At 57.1% G+C, this 17,389-nt stretch overlaps 1 protein-coding gene across 1 annotated transcript in view; it reads right to left on the bottom strand.

Annotated features, from left to right (window-relative positions):
* Window positions 1-17,389, bottom strand: part of ATP6V0D1 (ATPase H+ transporting V0 subunit d1) — a 45,983-nt gene that overhangs the window by 9,147 nt on the left and 19,447 nt on the right. Inside the window, exon 2 of the mRNA XM_007940252.2 lies at window positions 5,411-5,582. Within this exon, the coding sequence (XP_007938443.1) occupies window positions 5,411-5,582 (172 nt within the window). The remainder of the gene's footprint in view (window positions 1-5,410; window positions 5,583-17,389) is intronic.

Genomic DNA, 17,389 nt, shown 5'->3' on the forward strand with positions numbered 1-17,389 from the left:
AGCTTGGGGCTGCCGAAGTCTCAGACTGGAGTTTAGGAAGCCACTTCCTCCAAGAAGCCTGCCAGAGCCCCTAGCCAAGCCCCAACCCTTGCCTGTGCCCTTTGGCGCCACCTACTGGAACATCGTGGCTTGCTTCCACAGTCTCACCACCTCAGCTATGACCTGGGCCTGGCGTTGCTGGAGGAAGCCATGCTGGCTAGGGACTCCTAGCTGCCTGTTCACTGGCAGCTCCCTGCAGGGGCTTCCAGTGACAGTACTTGTGCTCAACCACCTTGGGGTCCTGCAGAGTCCTTCCCAGAGTGGAAAATGGAGAGAAACATCAGCCTTGGCTTCAGCATATTATCTTTCAAGCTTCAGTTTCCCCTTGGCAATCAGGATAATGAGATGAGGCCCACAGGAGAGCTAGTATGGCTCTGACTTTCTCATCAAACCCTGCCCCTCCCCAGAGGCCCGGCTGGATCCTCCTACCTGCCCTGAGCCTTCTCTGGGCCCTGAGGAGCCGGGCTTCCAGGAGGTGCTCCCCCTACTCAGAGTCCCCCCACCAGGTCCAGGAGAACAAGCAGTGATGGCTCTTCCTCAAGGCAGGAGCAAGGTCTCGCCCAGGACCCAGACAACACAGCAGGACTTGGCTACTGACCCAGAAACAGCGGCTATGGCCAATGAGGGCTGGAGGGCCAAGAGAGGGAGGCCCGGGGAACCAGACGCTCCTCTGTGACCAAGCAGGGCTCACGTCTGGGGCAATCCAGGGGAGAATGGCAAGTGGGCTGGTAGGTCCAATGGGCACTTAAGGCCAGCTTCCTCCCAGATGCCTACTCCACGCTGGTGGCACTGATGCCACTGGCATGAGGGAAATATGCTGCCATCAGGCCCCAGCCAGGGTCTGCCAATGGATACCTGGGCATGGCCACCTCCAGGGCAGCTCACTCATCTAAGGACAAAGCCCTTTTGGGCTCTGCCTACCTGGGTTTTCCCAGAGACCAGGCTCATGCTCCCCCAAGCAACTCTCCCAGCTTCACTTGCAGAACCCACTCTCCCATGGGAAACCACTATGGAATGGCTCAGATCAAGATACCCTCCAAGGCCAAAAAACCCTAACAGAGAGACTCTATCCCAAGTTGCACAGCAGGTTAATGGCTGGGCAGAACAAGAATGTGGGTGTCCTGAGCCTCCGCCACTTGAGCCCTGAAGTGGGGAGCCAGACTGAGCATGAGAACACAGCCTGCACAGAGGACGATGACAGAATAGCCAGGACCCTGGCTGCCCAGCTCAGCATCATGGACTTTGCAAATAGGTGCTTGTGAATGCCAGGTGGGGCTGCTGCCTGGCACCTTCAGGAAGCTTCTCTGGCAGTGACGGTCTCCACACTTTCCCTCCCACCCACTATATGTTTTCGTAATGGAGGGAAGCAAGACATTTGTACAGGGTGTGACTCCTCAGATCTGATGGGTCTCCACTCCTTCCTGTCAGGAGCCCCTGGTATGGTAATGACAGGGCTAGATTACTATGCAACTGGACTAGGCCATCTCAAGATCAGATGACCGATAATACATCAGGGCAGCCTCTCCCTCAGGGCCAGGCAGCCACCTCTACTCCAGCCACCTGCTTCTCTAACCCTACCTGACCCTGTGAAGCCACCTGTGTCCAGGCCCCTCTGGCACAGACACTACCACTGACACCTATCCCATTGCATCTAGGCATCTCCCTCCTGGCACTTGTGATGGCTGAAAGCTGGGTAGGCTCTACAAAACCAGTGGGCAACTTTTTCACATGGGAGGGCAGGAAGGCCTTGACCAGCCTCTACTAGCACATCTCAGAGACACAGTACCCATCACCTCCCGGGAAGCCTGTTTCAGCCAATCTGGGGCCGCTCCAAAGTCAAGTAAGAGATTCTCTGAGGAATGGAGCTAAGTTAACCTCTGTGAGAGTCCCAGCTGCTTTCCCAGCAGAGCCTTTGAAGCTGCAGAGCACAGGCCAGCTTGTCTGGGGACAGTGATGGCACTATTTCCTCAAGTCTTCACTCATACCCAGGATGGGGCTGTGACTGCCACTCCTACCACCTGGAGGACCACGCTTTCCCCTCTCTGGTTACATCCCACTGGGTGTCTCTAGGCTTTCCGCCTCCTTCCTAGATGGGGTGCTATACACGGAGGCTGTTGTTGGGGACACAGAGCCAGGGGCTCCATGCTCCAGCTGCTCAGGGCGGGTGTAGCTTCTGCAACCTACAACCCCTTCCCCCAAATTCTTCCCTTAGATACCATTCCCCTCATGCAAAGAGCCATCTCCTCAGGGTAGCCAGTCTTCAGTCCCTGACCCAGGGGAGCTCCGCCGACACAGGCCCTTATGGTAGGCTTCACCCCTTTCAGCAACACTCTTCACACCTGGATGCCCAGCCACCTTTGTCCCTGGGGGTAGGGCGGAGGAGGTAGAGCAGCCAGGGAGGTAAGAGTTAAACTGGAGAGACACCATGAGAGGAAGGAAACTGCTAGAGGGAAGAGTGAAAGGGGTGGGCAGGCAGCTAGAGTGGTTAAACAAGTGCCTAGAGACCTTGGCCATCTGAAGGTCAGGAGTGACTTCAGCCAGGGTTTTGTGATGGGATGGCTGGAAGAAGATTAGAGGCCCGAGGGGTGAGGGGGAGGTAAGAGAAAAGTGAATGTAAAAGTTTGGGCCTCACCAAATGAGTTTTTAAAGATATGAGAGATTTAAGCTTGTTTAGATGCTAACAGGAATAATCAGGAAGAGAAGGTGTCTGAGTGGCTTCTCAGGGTCGTGGTGGTGGTGGTGATGAGAGGACCCAAGTCACTGACTGAAAGATCCTGGAGAAGGGGTGGCGCCTCTGCCATTGGAACGAGGTAGGGGTGCAGATGCAGTGTTGAGAGGCCTGTTGGCTTCTATTGTCTCTGTGGAGGAGGAGGTGGGCCATCTGCCCAGAGAGGAGACTGGGGGAGGAGAGGGATGGTGCTTAAGATGGAGAGGTGGTCTCTCCATCCTTGTTGGGGGCTACAGGGTGCTCAGCAGGGAGAGTGAGAGGCCAGCTGGGCAGTGACAAGCTGAGGCCAGCTGGGTAGCCAGGTATGGCAGCAGGAATAACCCACCCAAGGGCCAACTTCCCCGGCCCTGCTCCCAGCAGTGGAGTCAGGGAGAGTGTCTCCAAGCTGGAGGCTGCTGGGATTCCTCCAGGGCTGGGGGGCTGCCAGCCGGGCGGGACCACGAGACAGGCGGCCAAGAGAGCTGCGGATATTGGCAAAGGAGTATTCGAGTGATGGACCAGGGAACCTCAGCTGGGGAGGGAAGGAAATGAAGATGGAAGGGGCAGTGGGGAGGAAGCACGGCTCGGCATCCTGCTGAGTCCGGAACCCATGTCCCACAAGGGGCTGAGAGTGGGCTGGAGGGCCGAGGGCTGTGGGGAGACACGGGGTGTCTGACTCAGCGATTTCAAGGGTGGAGCAGTTCCAGGTGGTGACACGGCCTTGGGCAGCCATCGGTGGGGGTGGCTGAAGTGGAGGAGCAGAGGAGCTGGTCACTGGAGATGAGGAGGTCTTATCAGGAGCATCCACAGGCTCAGACCGGGTGACACGTGGCTCTTCCCGAGTGAGGGCAGGAGAGAGGTGGCCAGGAAGACTGGGAGTCACAATCACCATGAATGAACGGGGCGGGGAAAGTGGCAGATTCGGACCGCCTGCCACAGGATCATGCTCGGCTGCTTTAAGCACACTTGGTGCTCGCAGCCAACCTCCAGCAAAGAGCTGGCAGCTGTGCAGTCCCAGACGTCCTGAGAACTCTCTCCGGTTTCACAGCCTGGGAGGCTCAGACTGAGCCTCTGAGGGCACCGAAGACAGCCCAGGGGCTAGCTGCACAGGAGTGGGCACATGACCAGTAGATAGATAGCCCCTGACCACTGGCATGGGATCTACCCTCTGCTGCCTGGCCTCACTGGCAAGGTTAGAACATTCACCAGGAAGCTGAAGGAGCCTTGTGCAAACAAGCTGCAGGTGAAGCCTGGGCTCTGGCAATAAACGTGCTGCTTCCTGGTATGTCCTCAGCTCTGACCTTGGGGCAGGGGACACACAGGCCCAGGCTAGGGATCAAATGACCGATAGGGTACGCAGAGCGGCCCCCTATGTGGCAGCATGTGATACACTCCTCCATCTCACCCTCTGTCCCAGTAGGACCATGTCAACAGTGTGAGTACAGGGCGAGCCAGGCCAGCAGGGAGGCCTCCAGGGAAGGAGGCCTGGGGCCAGGAAAGGGCCTGCTTCCCAGCCTCGGCAGGTTCTCTCAGCCCTTTGGTGTCTCCTTCCTGCTTGAGGATAGAGCCCTTCTGGCTGCAGCGCCCAGGATCTTGAGCAAGCAGCTGTTCCCTGCCGAAGGTGGGAGTCAGGCTGGGCAGCAGGCATGTGCCCTGTCCCTGTAAGGACAAGCGGTGTGGGTGTGCCAGGTCCTGAGGAGGAGGGTGGGGGCAGTGTAATCAGGGAATGATCAAAGCTCCTCAGTACCCAGAGAGTGCCTAGAAACCTTCCTCCCGGCACACACACACCCTCCGGCACTCCTGGAAGGCAGCCACCCATCACGTCTCTTCTGCTCACCACCTGTGTGGGGCAGCCATCTGGCCAGGGGCCATCTCCTTGTCCACCAGGCCCTAGCTCTTGGCTCCTGGGTCATCCCTGTGGAGGGTTCCTCACTAGCTCCATTTCTACAGGCACACATGGCAAACAGGCTGTCCCACCCCAGTGGTGGCCTGTGGGCCCCAGGGTCCTTTCCTCTGCTCTGCTGCTCTAGGAGCTGAGCAGAGGCAGGACTGTGCCAAAGGGTCAGGCAGTGGGAAGCCGAGTAGCCAAGGGTCATAAGCATTGGGGCTTGCCCATCTGGGCTCCTGGGGGATTATGCCAAAGTTGGGAAAGGTAGCCAGGTGTTTGGTTTCCCCCAATTCAATCCCGAGACCCAGGGCCATGAGCAGACAGAGAACGGCTCTTAGCTCTGATTGCCAGCAGGCCCTAACGGCCCATCTTCAGAGCCTGTCCATCCCCGAGCCCCTGACACAGGGATGGGGGTGGGCTCCTGGCAAGTCTTCAGTGGGTGCTGTTGGGTGAGTGAGGAAAAGGGCTCCTATCTTCCCAGGTCTCCACAGCCCAATCTCACTCCACGGGCACTGGGAAAAGGGTTTGACTAGCACTCCAGCAGGGGCCACTGTTGCCTATCACATCCTTGACTAGCAGCAAAGATGCTGGTGACCCAATGGGCAGGGACCCGGGGGTCCAGGGCTACTGAACAACAGCCCAGTCACTCAAGTGACAACTGGCAAGGATTCTAGAGCAGTGCTTGGTGCACAGAGGCACCCAGGCAGCTGGCCTGAGCCCACGCTGGGCCGACTCCTGCTGGAGTGGGAAAGGGAGGCACTGCAGGGCACACTCACGTGATGAAGTCCAGGAAGCTGGCAAGGGGCTCGTAGGCGTGGTTCCTCATGTGGCGGAACTCCACCACCATCTTCTCCTTGAGTCGGTCATCGATGACAGAAACTGTGAGCGGAGACGCTTCATTGGCCAGGAAGTTGCCGTAGTCAGTACTCTGCAGATGCAGCTTCAGGTCTGAAACGCAAGGATGGGGGTGAGGGCTGGTCTTTCTGAGCCTCCCCAAAGGTCCAAAGTCCCCAACCCCACTGAAACTCTAGGCCCCAGCCTCTCCCCTGCAATCTTGTCTGGCTATAGCCCTGACCTCCTGCCCCTTGCCCCTCTGTTACTGGCTCAGGGCCTACTCCAGGGCAGCCAGGCCAAGGTCCTAGAGATGCCCCAGACCTCTGGGCCATGAGCCAGCCCTGGCCCCAGGGTCCAAGCACAAATAGGACAACAAGGAAGACGGGGAAACACTAGCCCAAGTCCCAAGATGCCGTCCACAACCCGGAGCCTTTGAACATCTTCTGCATGCCGGGCTCCAGGACAGCCCTCACTTAGGGCACAAGACCTGTGCCTTTGCTCCTGGAGACACCAAAAGCTGCAGGAGTTAGGGATGAAGAAGGAACCGAGACAGGACAGAGAGGGTGAGAGGGGCACAGCAAAGGGCAGGGTAAGAAAGGAAACAGCCTGCAAGATGGGTGAAAAGTGGCCAGGACACTAAGTGTGCGTGCGTGTGACGAGAGGAAGGGAAGAAACTGGGCTTCTAGGAGTGGCAGGCGGAGCTCTGGTACCATAGTGCCTAAGGCATTTGCCTGCTAACTAGAAGGCTGGCAGTTCAAACCTACCAGCCACTCCTCGGAAGGCAGGTTGGGCAATTTACTTCCGTAGTGACACTGCCTCGGAAACCCAAGGAGGGGTCGCTATGAGTCTAATCGCCTTGATGGCCGTGAGTTTGTTTTTTGGATTTAGGAGTGGCAGGAAGCAGGCCAACAACCCTAAGGGTTCTCTCCTGAACTCTTAGGGATGGGGAGAGGGAAAGGGAGGAGAGGACGGAGCAGAGGGCTCCTGGGGAGGTAGGACACACGAGACTCAGTGGGACTATGGCAACAGCCTACCATCTCCCAGCTTTTGCCCATACCGTCCCCGTCCCCTTGTCTATTCTCTACACCGCAACCAAGGCAAGCTCTTCCAAACCCAAGCCAGGCTACAGCACTCATCGTCTCAGACCCTCTAATGCTCTTATTTCACTCAGAGTGAGAGTCATGGTCATCTCGAGGCCCCAGGTGGCCTCCCCACCACCACTGCCTGACCTTTTTGGTTTCGTGCCTACCACTCTTCCCCTCGCTTGCTGCCTCAGCCACAATGGCCTCCCTTCTGTTCTCCTAGACCAAGCATGCACTCACTCCAGGCTCTGTCCTGCTCCCTCGCCTGGAGAGCAATGGCCATCTCCACCTATCCCTGCAGGTCTCCCCTCCAGTGTGCCCTCTCCAGAGGCCTTGCCTGCAGCCCCCATCACTCTGTCCCTTCACCTGTGTCATTCTTCTTTGTAGCACTCAGCCCACCTCACCAGGATATATACAAGCTCCCTGCAGGCAGGGACTGTGGGTCACTGTGGTATTCTAAGGAGCTCTAGTGGCATAGTGCTTAAGGCACTCAACTGCTAACCAGAAGGCTATTCAAACCCCCCAGCCACTCCTCAGAAGGAAGGGTGGGCAATCTACTTCCACAGTGATACCGCCTCAGAAACCCAAGGAGGGGTCGCTATGAGTCGAACCCGACTCGACGGCAGTGCGTCGTTGCGTGCCTCGTATTCTAGAGCCTGGAACACAGTATGTTCTGTTGTGTTTTCCTACTTGGTAAGTAACTGTGGAACGAATGAAAGAATGGGGGAAGATCAGTGAGGACAGCAGGAAGGTTACTCCTGGATCGTGAGATGGTGGCCACTGCAGTGATGGCAGCCCCAAGGACACTGAGAAGAGATCTGAAGTGTGCATGTGTGTGCAGCCCTAACAGCCAAGGCTGGCTTCTGCTACCCGGGTCTCCATTCTTCCCTGTCCCCTGGGGAGGCTGTCCACAGAATGACAGGAGGGGTCACACTTGTGGTCGTTCCCACAAGCCTCCTGACCTAAGCCTTCCCATGTGTCCTTGGAGTCCAGAGGACCATGCCTGGCTGCTCAGAGGGGAACAGAGTGTGACCATACCTCTGTAGGCTTTGGGGACCCCAGTGATGACCCTCCTCCTGTACCTCATCAAGAGAAGAACACAAAGGGTGTGCTGAAGGAGAGAGGGAGGGAAGCCCCTGTCTTCCACCTCATCTCTGGATGGCAGGTAGCAGGTGGCACTCATGTCTTCTGGGGCTCCTGGGCACTCATGGAGTGGACTCCACCCTGAGGCTAACAGGAGGAACTTGCTGCCTCCACCATCTCTCTCAATAGGGTGGCAGAGTAAGAGAGCAAGAGAGGGCAAGGAGAAGCCACCAGACATGTTTTGGCCTGGGATGTGCGCCCGCTCTCCTGAGTTCTCACCCCAGGCTGTTTACAACCAGCCCCTGCCCAGGTGCTGGGCCCTATGCCTTCCTTCCCACCCTCACCTCCACAGCCTGGCGAAGCCCCAGCTACTCCTGGGTGAAAGAAGGCTGGCCTAGGCTCAGCAGGTGCTCAAATCCCCTTGGGGCAAAACTGTAGAGTGGAGAGCAGCAGGAGCCAGGCCTGAATGCACCGCTCGGAGTCAGACCATCTGGTGCAACAGCCGCCAGCCCAAACCTGTCCACTCATCCACCTAGGTCAGCTGGCCAGCCAGAGCCCCTTTCTTCCAGCTCACAGTCTGTACCTGGAGGCAAGATCAGGGTGCAGGGAGAGCCTCGGGTCTAAACCTAGTCCTCCTGGTCGGGCCCCTTATGCCAGTGGCATATTCACTTTTAGTACAGTGAATCCAGCCTCCAGAACCCTCTCTCAAAAGCATTCATGTGTCAGACCTCTCCACACTTTCCCACAACCTGCCACCACTGCCCTTCTGAGCCCCTGGCACGTGCTGGAGGCTTCCCTAAGTGGGCAGGCGCTGTCAGCTCCCACTTGTCCCCTCACAGGCTCTCCAGCAGAGTGGAACTTCCTCTGGCCCAGACCCCGCTGCAGCTCCACGTGGCTGCTCTCCCCAGGAAGCCTGGCTCCACAACCTCCCCAAGGGCCCTGTCCCTCTCCCACCCACAGCCAGCACTGGTCATGTGTGAAGCATCACCTCCACAGCGAGGGGAAACCAAGGCCACCCCAACCTGAAATGCAGGGGAGCTAGAGCAACCCTGTGCAGACTCACAGTCACACCTATTGTAACACTCAGGAACGTGAAATGAGAAGGAGCAGGGAACTTGTCCCGAGCCCCAGAGTCTAGACATGGAGGGACAGGGATGTGGATCAGGCCTGGTGGATTCTGGCTGTGCCCGACTCTGGTCTCTCTTCCCACCCACCCTGTGCCTCCTTGACATTTCTCTACAGCTCTTGGCCCTCAACAGGCCTTTAAGATACAGGCCCAGCTCCCCAGACAGCGTGGGTGCCTCTCTTTAGTCCCAAAAGAATGAACAGGTGGCAAAAAGGTGGGAAAGGCCAAGAGTACGCCCCCACCCCGACTTCGACCTCGACCTCGGGGGCAGCCTGGACACCGCCCACTCGACAGAGGCTCTGAATGGTCACAACTCAGGACAAGCCCCTGTGGCATCAGTCACCGTAGAGAAGCTGGAATGCGCACACGTGCACAAAAGTCCGAGCTGAGGTAGGTGTCTCTGCACACCTCCTGCCCTGGGGCTCAGCAAACCCTCCGGGCCTTGACTGCTGCGTTCTGCTGACATTGCATCTGGGGCAGCCATGGCTCCAAGTGCCGCTGGAACGCCGGCAGCCGGGTGGTTTCTGCTGGCGTTTGTCGGATCTGAGCGAGCCTGGGAGACTACTGAGAATCCTGCCCAAGGCCTGAGGAGTCTTCCTTACCAGGAAACTCATTTTTAAAAGGCCCCAGGGATGATGTCAAAGGGCCATTCCAGACCATTTTCCCTGGCCAAGCCCCACGTTTCCCTGTGATCCAGGGAGAGGGGACAGCATGCCAGCCAAAGAGGCGACTTGGAGAGAGGCAGGCTAGCTGATCCCTCGGCTTGCCCACGGGGACCACACAGAGCTTCTGAACCAGCCCTGACCCTGCTGGAAAAACCTGGCGCCCGGGCCCAGTCTGGCAGCCCTGGTGTCTTTAGCCCCAAGCCCTCTAGACAGTCCTCAGGCTGGGACAGGGCTGAGCAGGACCCTCCCCTCTCCCTGCCCCCAGCTTCTGGGGGCGGGGTCTGAGCAAGGAGGAGAGGCCTGAACTTGTTGAAAGCTTTGTGGGAGATCAGCCACCCACCCCTGGCCCAGCCCCCCAGGGGCAGCCAAGGACGGCAGGGGCTCTGGGAAGGCAAAGGCCAGTTCTGCTCTGTGCCCCAAGCTCAACAGCCTGACAACCTCAGCAACGGCCCAAGGGCCCCAGACGTGTCCAGACAAGGCAAGGGCAATGTTCTGGTTAGCACAGACTTGGGGGACTGCTCTGCCCACAAGCCCAGCTGTCTACCCAGATCCTCCCATTCGTGGCCTGGCACCAGGAACGTCTGGCCAGCTTAAGGTCTCTTATAGTAGTTACTTCCTTAGAGTGGCTTTCGTGTGTTCCAAAAGATGGTGCTGTTATCAGAAAGTTTTTTCTGTAGTGTCACCTACCTCTCCTCAGAGGAAGACACTGACTCAGTTTCCCTGTGTCTCCAGCCTTCCCCCTTGGGGCTTGCTCCTCAGCAACCCTACCCCACTCAAGACCTTCCCTACCTCCTCTGCTTCCCAGTGGCAGGCACAGCCTCAGGTTCAGGGCCTCACCCTTGAGCTTCTAGTGACTCCAACCCCATCTCCTGGTCTCACCCAGGCCTCTTCACCATCATGGTGCCCTCTCACCGGCCTCCAATACCACATCTTTGCCCTTTGCTCCCAAGTCCACTTTCCACACTGCCACCAGAGTGAAGTCCTTCAACTCCAACATGCTTTTATCACTTTTAACCTATGGCTCTTATGGTCCCAGAGCTAGGGCTCTGCCCTCTCCCCAAAGCCTATGAAGCCCCATGCACTCAGCCCTGGCCTCTGCCCTCAACCCTCTGGTCTACCAGCACTACACCTGGTGAGAGCAACTCTTTTTGTCATCTCTGCCCCAAGTGAGTGCTCCAGAGACGTCTACAGGTCAATGGTTCTAGAGAAAAGCCTTGAAGTGCAGAAAACAGCTGCTTCCTCAGGCCTGCAGGGAAGGGCTGGGGTGGGAGGACGTACACTAGCTGGCAAGTGTGAGCTCTGGTCTCCCAGCTCCACAGAGCAGCACTGCCCACCCTGAATTTGTCAAAGACCGTCACCCTGGTTTCCAGCAGGGTCCAGCTGAGCTCTCTGAAGGTGGCTGAGCCAGGCTACAGCCAAACATCCACTTGGCCTGTTACACCCAGGGCTCATTCGGCCTTCCCAGACTTAAGCTGGCCCTATGGCATTCACCTTACCCCAGTCCCCTCTTAGCCCTCATCCCAGATCTCCCGGGCTAGAACCCCTCAACAGCAGGGCCCTGGCCCCTGCTGGCACCCCAGGTAACCACCGCAGTGAGGCTAGTGGTGGGGCATGGGGAACCCCCAGCCTGACCAGCACTCCCACTGGGACAAAGTGTGGGCCTGGCCGTCAGCCCCACCCTTTCTTTCCTGAAACCATCCCCAGATCCGGACAGCCCCAAGGTGTGATCGCTCAACCTCTCCAGGGCTCCCGGGGCAAGCGCATGTGGCTTCTCAAGCCCTCCTCCCTGTTTCTGCACTCCTCCCTGAAGGCCCTGGGAAGGAGGAAGGGTGGGTCGGAACCCACGCCAGGAGGTGGTCTCACACTGCCCCAGCAGGCACAGAGGAAGTGCCTGGCACAACACACCAGGCGGGGCGGCCCCCTGCTCCAGACTCACCCATGGCCTTATGGCCCACAGAGGGGCTCTGCTAGCCAGCTGGCTACGGCACAGTGTGAGAGGACAGCGTGTTCCCAGACTTCACTTCTGCTTTTCCAGAGGTCACTCAACGACGCTCTCCTGGGGAGCTCAGGGGTTTTCAGGAATAGCGGCCCGTTGAGTGAAACCAGATGTGAGAACATGCTCCCTAGAGCCTGGTGTGCCCATCCTGCCACTTGTGGCAACAGTGGGGGGGTCTATCCCGGTGGTAGGGCACATGTTCTCTCACTCCCCTGGGCCCAGGTGAGGGGTCTACTTTTGAAGTGGCTGAGCCTGGGCTCCATCCCCCAGTCATCAGCTCCAGAGGCTCTCCAATGCCACGACTTGCAGGGGCTCAGAGCAGAAGGACTCAGACAGATGGACAGGCTGGTGGCTTCATTAGAGCTGGAGCCCCCACGCCCGATTCGGTGAATCTACTGTGTCTGAGCCTCTTCCCCAAGCCCTGGAGGCGAGACCTTCATATGGGCTCCAAAGCAGATGTGCACATGCGCTGGCTAGCTCTGTAGGGTCAGAGCGCCACATCTGGATTTCCCAGTGTGGGAGTGAGTGAGGACACTGTTAACCCTGGGTTTACTGGGGGCCTGCAGCATGAACCGAACATCCTCACCAACTGCTGGGTCTCTGCCAGGGCCCATCACAGGCTCCGTGCAAACTTCATGCAACACCAATTAAATGAATAACCCCAAGTTCCAACTCTTCCTACCAGATGCCAGCTCTCCCTCCCCTCTTCACCACACTGCCTGCCATTCCCCATCCAGACTGCCTTGGCACCTCCCCCTAATTGCGGTGTCTATGGCCCCTCACCCCTGGCCAGTGCAAGCCCACCCATCTCCTCCCAGCTAGTCCATGACACAGCCCAGACCCTCTTTGCAGACCCACTGTGGTAGTTAAAAGTTGTATGTCAACTTGGCTGAGCCTGGCTGAGTGGCTGCTGGGCAGCTGGTGGTAGTTATTCCCCATGATGAGACTGGCAATCAACTCCATGGTGGGATCTACCATAAGCAGCTGAGTAACTGCTTTAGAGATGAGGTCTGCTTCTGTATATAACCAGCAGCTTTGGAAATGGCCTCTAGCTTAAGGCATGCTTGAACCCTGCATGTAGCCATGTTGTTCAGCAGCCTGCCATGCTCTGCCGACCTTGGGACTTTCAATGGACTTGAATTAATGGCCTGGCGTGTAACATCGGGACTGTGTCTTTTTACTTGTCAACCTTGGGCCTGTCAGTCTCAGAAGCCAGCAGCTGTCTGAGTAAAGAAAAGCCTCCAGCTTCAGTGGGCTCGAAGCAGAAGGCAGAGCTGAAGCCCAAGGTCAAGGAGCTTTCACCCAGCCTCTAGAGCCTGGCACTTTGAATTCAGACTTAAAGCCTCCAAACTGTAAGAGAAAAAACTCTTGTTTGTTCAAGCCATCCCATTTGTGGTATATTCCTGTCAGAGCGGCACTAGGTAACTAAACACCCATGTTGCCAGATCACCAGTTTTAAGACATCATTCCTCAGGTGGCTGAGCAGGAAGTGGAGAGAACCCAGGTTTTCGAGCCACAAGGACCTGGGTCAAATCCTGGTCCACAGACTGGCCCTGCTAACTTGTGGAATCTCTCCAGAACCAGCTCCTGTCACCTGGCACGAGGCCCAGTGGTGCCCGCCTCCTAGGGTGCCCATTCCAGGACCTGAACTGAGGCAGTGGTACACAGAGTGAGCGAGCACAGCATGCCACAGCCCTCTCTGCTGCCAGAGGATCACCCTTGGCTGTCCAACAAGCACCCTCAGTCCCCAACGGGTGTCTCTGCTCTCAACTCCAGGCTAGTGCTCAGGCTGTCCTACCCTGTCCTTCACAGAAAGCCCTCCCTGCCCCTGCCAGAGACTGCTGCACACACATGAGTCCTGCTCTACTATCTCCTGGGGAAGGAAGAACAGGGCTGGCCCTTGTTCCCAAGCCCACATCTCACCTCACCTACCGGCAAGGTCACAAAGAGCTCTGGGCAGCTCTAGACACACAGGGGCTAAGACCAGCGCCCACCATACCCACTGCTCTGAGCTGCAGGGCAGCTTGGGAGTAGGCAAGAGGTGGCGCAGCCAAGGGCAGCTCTTGCTCTATGGGAAGCCCCGAGGCTGGCGGGTCAGCGGTCTTGGGAAGAACCTGGAGTCTACTGCTGGCACGGCCACATGCAAGTTACTGCATTTCAGCTGGCGTGAGGCAGAGCTCCTGCAGAAAAGGGACAGCAAGTTCTCCTTCCTCGGCCCCTGGACCAGCATTTTGTTTCATGCTGGAGGCCTTTCAGTGAGGTGAGGCGCTCTCAGAAGCAGGGTGGGGCTGATCCAGAGGTGGCCCAGCTGACCCCAGGGGCCAGCAGCACCGCCCAACAGCAACATCAGGCAATGGGATCAAGTGAGAGGGTCACTCCCCATGTCCAGGAGGCAGCAGGATGTGTGCCCTGGGTTCGCCAGTCCTCTCCCCACTCTGAGACAGGTGGCAGGTGGTGGCAGAGCCATATTTAATTACCCCTGTGCTCTCAGGAACACCTCGTCCCTGCGGCTGGGAGAATGAAAGCATCTCTCACATTCCATGAGGAAGTCAATCCATCCGACAGTCAGGAGGGTGCCAAGGAGGCGATGATCTGTGTGCCAAAGGGAGGGGCACAAGTGGTTACTGCTGCACCCAGGGCAAGTTCCAAGAAGCTCTCCTTTGATTGAGTGGAGACCAGCCTGGACAGCCCCTGGCAGGTCATCCCCACCTAGGCCCTAAGGCTCCATGAGACTGGCATGTCTCAGGAGAGATGAGGCTTAGAGGGCAGCTTCCCTGTGTTCCTCACCCACAGCCCAGTCTGAGAATTGAGAAACCCAGCCTCGCCCTGGGTGGCAGGGGCCACATCTCTTCTCCTGCTGCCATGCACTTTAACCTGGAGCAAGTTTTCTTCTCCAGGTTTGCCACCACAGCTGTAGAACCTGGAGAACAGAGCAGAGTTGAAGCTGTGTTGACCTGGGTGTGAGTAAAAGAGACGGAAAGCAGCCTGGGCTGGCAAGGTGCCAGGCAGCCCAGGGAAGGCCAGCTGTGGCAGTGAACTATGGTCAGAAGCTGGCCCATGCCCATGTCTGACTCCTGGGTCCACGAGCTCCCACTGCCTGAACGATCCCGTCACCTTTGATGCTGGGCTCCTAGCTCTGGAGGAAGGGCACTGAGGAAAGCTGGGGCTGGCTTGGATGGGGGTAGAGGGCAGCTCTGGGGCTCCCCAGAGGCTGCTGTTCTCAGTGAGACAAAGCAAGGCCCAGCTGGAGCACCCCAGCAGCTCCTTAGTGCCTAGACCCCAGCCAAAGGAGAAAAGTAGGGCCAAAGCTATGGAAATACTCTGCTTAGATTTAGGCCCTGTGGATGGGCCCGAGGGCTTAGGCCTCATTGGGGTTGTGAGGCCACGCAGCCCTCAGTGCAAAACCTCATTCGCTGCAGCTCATGGAAACTGGACAGAGCAACCAGGAGCAGAGCTGACCCATCCCATACTTGTGCCCTACAAAGCCATGAGACTTGTGCCAGGCACGAAGGAGGCAGAAGCAGTAGCTATCCCGGTTGGTTTTGTATCCCATGCCAGTCCCCCATCCCCACAAGACTGCATCTTTCAGTCCTCCCTGCCCCTACCCCATGTCCCCTACTCAAGGGGGGCCTCGTGGGACACATGCTGGGGAAGCAGTAACAAGCCAGACTGAGCGAGATCTGTGCTGTGGAGCCAAGCACCTGCTCAGGGAGCCTCACAGCAGTCAAAAAAACAAACCCAGTTCTCTTGAATCGATTCCAACTCACAGCAACCCTAAAGGACAGAGGAGAACCGCTTCGCAGAGTTTCCAAGGGTGTAATCTTTACCCAAGCAGCAGACTGCCACATCTTTCTCTTGCGGAGTGGCTGCTGAGTTCAAAGTGCTGAGCTTTCAGTTAACAGCTGGGTGCTTAAGCATTGCACCATCAGGGCTCCTTTCATAGAAGCTAGACCCAAATGATGGAAGTCACAGGGGAAGGAGCCATGAAGCCTAGGCCAGGTTTGCACCATGGTATCTAGCGTAAAGGGTTAAAGGCTTGGGGGTGGGGAGAGCTACAGTGAGCTGTAACCATGATCTGCAGCCTTAGAGCCCTGTGTCAGGTCATGGACTACGAGTCACCATATTCCCCACTTCTAACCTACGAAGCTCTTAGGCTAGATGCCATGTAGCAGGCCTGGGAAAATAGTGAGGGCCCCAGAAGCAGGGTCTCTTTCCCCTGACCACCCATTCCTGAGCTAGGGGCTGGTTATACAAAGGCATAATTTGGGCATTCTTTGAGTGAACAAAAGGAGCTGTGATGGCGTAGTACCTGAAGCTTTTGACTGCTAACCAGAAGGCTGTCAGTTCAAACATACCAGCCACTCCGTAGAAGGAAGACTGGGCAACCTATTTTGATAAAGATTTACCACCTTGGAAACCCAGAGGTGGTCGCCGTGAGTTGGAATCAACTCGATGGCAGTGAGTTTGGGATTTTTCAGTTGAGTGAACAAGTGAAGAAATAAATGAAGGAAAGAATCAACGAATGTAGAATGATTTGACAGGAAGAGCCAAGTGGGCATCGGAGACTGTAAGTAGCCCCTAGCCCTACTTGGGACTCTATTTCCCATGTACAACAAGAGGGCTGGATCAGTTATCCCCAGGGGCCTGTCCAGCGTGGACACTGTTCTCTGGTAAGGCCCGGATCCCATGGACTCCTTGCCACCCCAACTCCAGAGGCCTGGGTGCCTGTGGAATCCCCAGCAGCGTGGCAGAACTGATGGCAGGTGTAGGGGAGGCAGTGGGGCTGTGGCACCTCCAAGCAGCCACTGGAACAGGGGTAGGGGTGGGGGAAAGGTAAGTTCATCTGCAGCAGTGAGGGTACCATCCATGACTCCTAAGAAGGAAAGCTTCATCCATCAACCAAACAGGAAGCCTCAGCCAATGTCAAGGACTAAAATTCATGGCCTGAATGTCCAAGGGGAACAAAGTCTAGGCAAGGGCCGGGGGCCAGGCCAAAGTTGGCCAGAAAGCAGCACCCAGCCAGGGCTGCTCCTCCACAAAGCCTGTTCTGCCACAAGTGGGCCTGCCCATCCTTGGGACCCCCCACATGTACACGGGGACAACCCCAGCCCAGCCCCTGGAGCTCAACAACTCCACAGTCCTTGGGGGGACTGCAGGGTGGAGGAGGGAGATGGCAGGGCAGGCTCCAAACTGGCCATCAGCAATCTCATTCAGGCTACACAGCAGCAGCCTAGTTTACTAAGGGGCCCTTTAGGGCCTTGGTTTTCCTGCCTCCAGAAGAGTAGGAACGCCAACATTCCCAGACAGGATACATTTAAAAAAAAAAAAAAAAAAACTCACCAAATGGTAGGTGTTGGATGAGGCAGAGGCCAGGGAGGCCAATGAGAAGCACTTGCCCCCCAGCTGGGGTGCAGAGTAGAGGAGAAGTGATCAACAACCTGGCAGCAACCTCACTCCCAGCATGACTGTGGACACTTACAGTGCTCACAAAGAAGTCAAGGTGTCTACTTTGGGCCTCTCGTAGTGTCACTTGGCACACAAGTACCTACCTTTCCCCCAAAGTGCCTAAGAGGTTGGGAGAAGAGGAATCCACCCTGGGGATGACCTACCCTCTTCCAGAGGGACTAGGATGGCAGGACAAGAGTGGGGCCACCTGGGGATGGCGGTCCTTCCAGGTGCCTGAGAAGTGTGGCCCTGAGCCCTGGGGGAGCTTCTGGCTCCTACTCAGAGCCTCTAAGATGTTGGGTTCATGGCTATCACACTGTAATACCTGACTGAGAGCTGCCAGTGTGACCCAGGTGGAGGTAAAGGAAGGCAGTTTGGTGGCAAGGCTGGAATGGCCTGCACTAGGCCCCAGGATGGAAGTTATCAGGGAATGTTCCCCTGACCTTTCCCTTCCTAATGCAGGAAGCTGGGGCACTGGTAGGGAGGGCAGGAAGAGACTGACAGACAGGAGAAACTGAGCCAGA

The sequence above is a fragment of the Orycteropus afer genome, unplaced genomic scaffold (genome assembly GCF_000298275.1).
Source record: "Orycteropus afer afer isolate SDZICR_OR568_19922 unplaced genomic scaffold, OryAfe1.0 scaffold00067, whole genome shotgun sequence".
Lineage (NCBI taxonomy): Eukaryota > Metazoa > Chordata > Mammalia > Tubulidentata > Orycteropodidae > Orycteropus > Orycteropus afer.